At 30.9% G+C, this 2,876-nt stretch overlaps 1 protein-coding gene across 1 annotated transcript in view; it reads left to right on the top strand.

Annotated features, from left to right (window-relative positions):
- Positions 1-402: 402 nt before the first annotated feature.
- The window catches only part of LOC122577069 (dynein beta chain, ciliary-like), a 10,296-nt gene continuing 7,822 nt past the window's right edge, over positions 403-2,876 (top strand). Inside the window, exons 1-2 of the mRNA XM_043748153.1 lie at positions 403-693; positions 1,432-1,563. Coding sequence (XP_043604088.1) covers positions 606-693; positions 1,432-1,563 — 220 coding nt within the window. The 5' untranslated portion in view covers positions 403-605. The remainder of the gene's footprint in view (positions 694-1,431; positions 1,564-2,876) is intronic.

Here is a 2,876-nt window from a genome sequence, read left to right as displayed (position 1 = left end):
TACTTTTTACTAGCCATGATATTAGCAAAGTTCGTAAATTATATTCATCAATAATTGTTTTTTTAGTCAATATATGTTTTAATAGTAAATTATTAAATAATTTAGAACGTAACTAAGCACAAATAGCAATTAAACAAATTTCTCTGTTACTATGTTAATCGTTGTTAGAAAAGCAAATTTACATATATATATATATATAATTTATGTATGTATAACGTATGTGTATCGTATACATATGTATGTATATTATGTATGTATATATGAAATTTATGTATAACGTTCAGAGATAAGTAATTAATAGTATTAGCAATGATTTTCGGCAATTTTTTCAAACAACACTTTCTGTAGAACAATTTTTTGTCTAGTAAAATGTGGTTTATACTCATCCAAAACATGTTTAAACAAATTTATATAATTATAACAAGCTTATAAGTTATATACTAGATTTACACATATATGTATGTTCAAAAAACTATTTTCTTTGGTGTCAGTCCTATCCATTCAACTTCGGTGATCTAACAATCAGCGTATCTGTATTATTTAATTACCTGGAAAATAGTATCAAAGTACCTTGGGAGGATCTTCGTTACTTATTTGGAGAAATAATGTATGGAGGCCATATAACAGATGATTGGGATAGAAGACTATGCAAGACATATTTAGTGGAATATTTGAAAACAGAATTAGTTGAAGGTATATATTTGATTTATTAAATCTATTTTTAAATACAATTTTTTCTATAAAACTTTAAGTTTGTAAATTCTTTATTGATCTCTTCTTACAACAATCAAAACTTTTTAATGTTGAAAAGAAATACGCTTTATATCAATGTATTTGCTTTAAGGATGCAAATAATTCTTTACTATTTAATGATTACTATTCGTTTTCTTTTCTTATTTTGTATCTATTTGAGGCGTTGGTAGTACCTGTAGAGTGCCAAAGAAATATTCGGCATTTTGTTTAACAGTATTTTTATTCTCGCTTAACGGTTTTATTACAAATCTCGACTCGCGACTTGAGCGGACGACAATTTATTCGCGTTTCTCGATTTCGACTGACCAATCACGCTTCTCGGTCACCACTCATCTCTCAATCCATTTCGTTTGTTTTTGTCACCTCTCAATATCCCCACTACGCACGCGTTCGTTACACGTCCGCGATCGTGGTCACGTATGCCTTCTTCCCAGTATTTGGCGAAAGGACCGTAGGGATATCGATGGCTCATTAGTCCTGTCGACACTTACGCTTTGTGGCGACCTTGCTTATGTTTTGTCTGTCTCTCGTAAACAGTAAATTGTTGAACTTTTGTTTGAAATATTTTTCGACACCATCAATAGCTTCAAGAATTTACGACGAGATTGAATTAGGAGACATTACAACAATTTTTACAGAAGCAGTTAACAAAGAAATAAATTTACACTTTTTGTGTAGGTGAATTATACCTTGCACCAGATTTTTTGGTACCACCAAATAGTGATTATGATGCATATCATCAGTACGTTGATAACTACCTACCTGCTGAAAGTCCTGTTCTGTACGGACTTCACCCCAATGCAGAAATTGGTAAATATATATAACATTTCAAAACAACCTAATGAAACTGACATAATATCATATTACACTACTAGAGAATGACTAATGAATACAAGTCAATGTTGTGAGATCGCAAATTCGAATAAAAGTTTACGTATTTGGAGTTGAAGTGATTAAGAGTAGTAATCGTGAATTGATGTCGTGGATTGTGGTCGCAGTAGCATTATAACTAGCTGATATACTCGGTCCTTACCCGGATGTATGTCCTTAGTAACTAATTGATGTTAATATTGCAACAAATAAGTCAAAACGAGAAGAAAATGAGTAACAATTGTTTGGAGAAATAATAACCTTGCTTGTTGTAAGACGGGAGCCTTATGTTCCCCACTATTGCATAGGGCGCTCGTACTTATTCCGAATACAGCCGAAGAATGACGATTGATCTGTTCGGGCCATCTCTTGCTGTCATGTCAATTTTCCAAATAATCAGCTGGTAAATTGTAAAGTACAAATTAAATATTAATAATAATAAAAACTTGTCATGCCAACTTCATTGTTATCAGTGAAGGCGCAATTTATTCGTTCTGAATCTTTTAATGTTCTCTTTCATTACTTGACAACTTAAAATACTAAATAGGTGCTATTTTGGTTAAACCATCGTTGGAACGTTCTCTATCGAATGATTCGAGTCCAATTTAAATCGGTGCAGTAGTTTTTAAGTTATAACAGAACGAACATAAAAGTACTTTGCACTTTATATATGTACATGTATATGTATACCAGAGATAGAGATGTTGCAAAATTTGAAACCTATACTTGACTGTTTGAGGCCCTTGACTGTTAGGCTCTGTTGATTATAGACAATATAAGTTAGAAGACGTAATAATTCTGGTTGTAATAAATGCGTAATGCAATTAATTTTTATCTGAGGAAGACACGTCTGTATTTCGGACTGAATTCTTAAGAACTGACCGTTAACACTGATTAAACTGTTTAACAATTAAACTATTAAACAAAAGCAAATAATATCGGTATCTTTTATATATATTTATATATAAATAAATTATTGCTGTGTCTTTTTCCCATTTATATTGCAATTTTCGTACAAAGAAATTTATTTTCAATACGTTGAATAATATTTGCTGCCATATACTACGCACAAGCACTCATTTCTCATAATAATCCAACAGGCATAAATAGAAATTTTGTACGCACATTTAGTGACGAAGTTTCGAAATAGTCCAATAAAAAAAAAATTCTAATTTATCTTTAGAACACTTAAATTGATGTATTCGTAATATAATGACAAATAGACAATTTAGTCAATACTCGATTTAACATAA

Source organism: Bombus pyrosoma, linkage group LG17 (assembly GCF_014825855.1).
Source record: "Bombus pyrosoma isolate SC7728 linkage group LG17, ASM1482585v1, whole genome shotgun sequence".
Classification (NCBI taxonomy): domain Eukaryota; kingdom Metazoa; phylum Arthropoda; class Insecta; order Hymenoptera; family Apidae; genus Bombus; species Bombus pyrosoma.
This window is presented reverse-complemented; position numbering and strand designations above follow the sequence as displayed.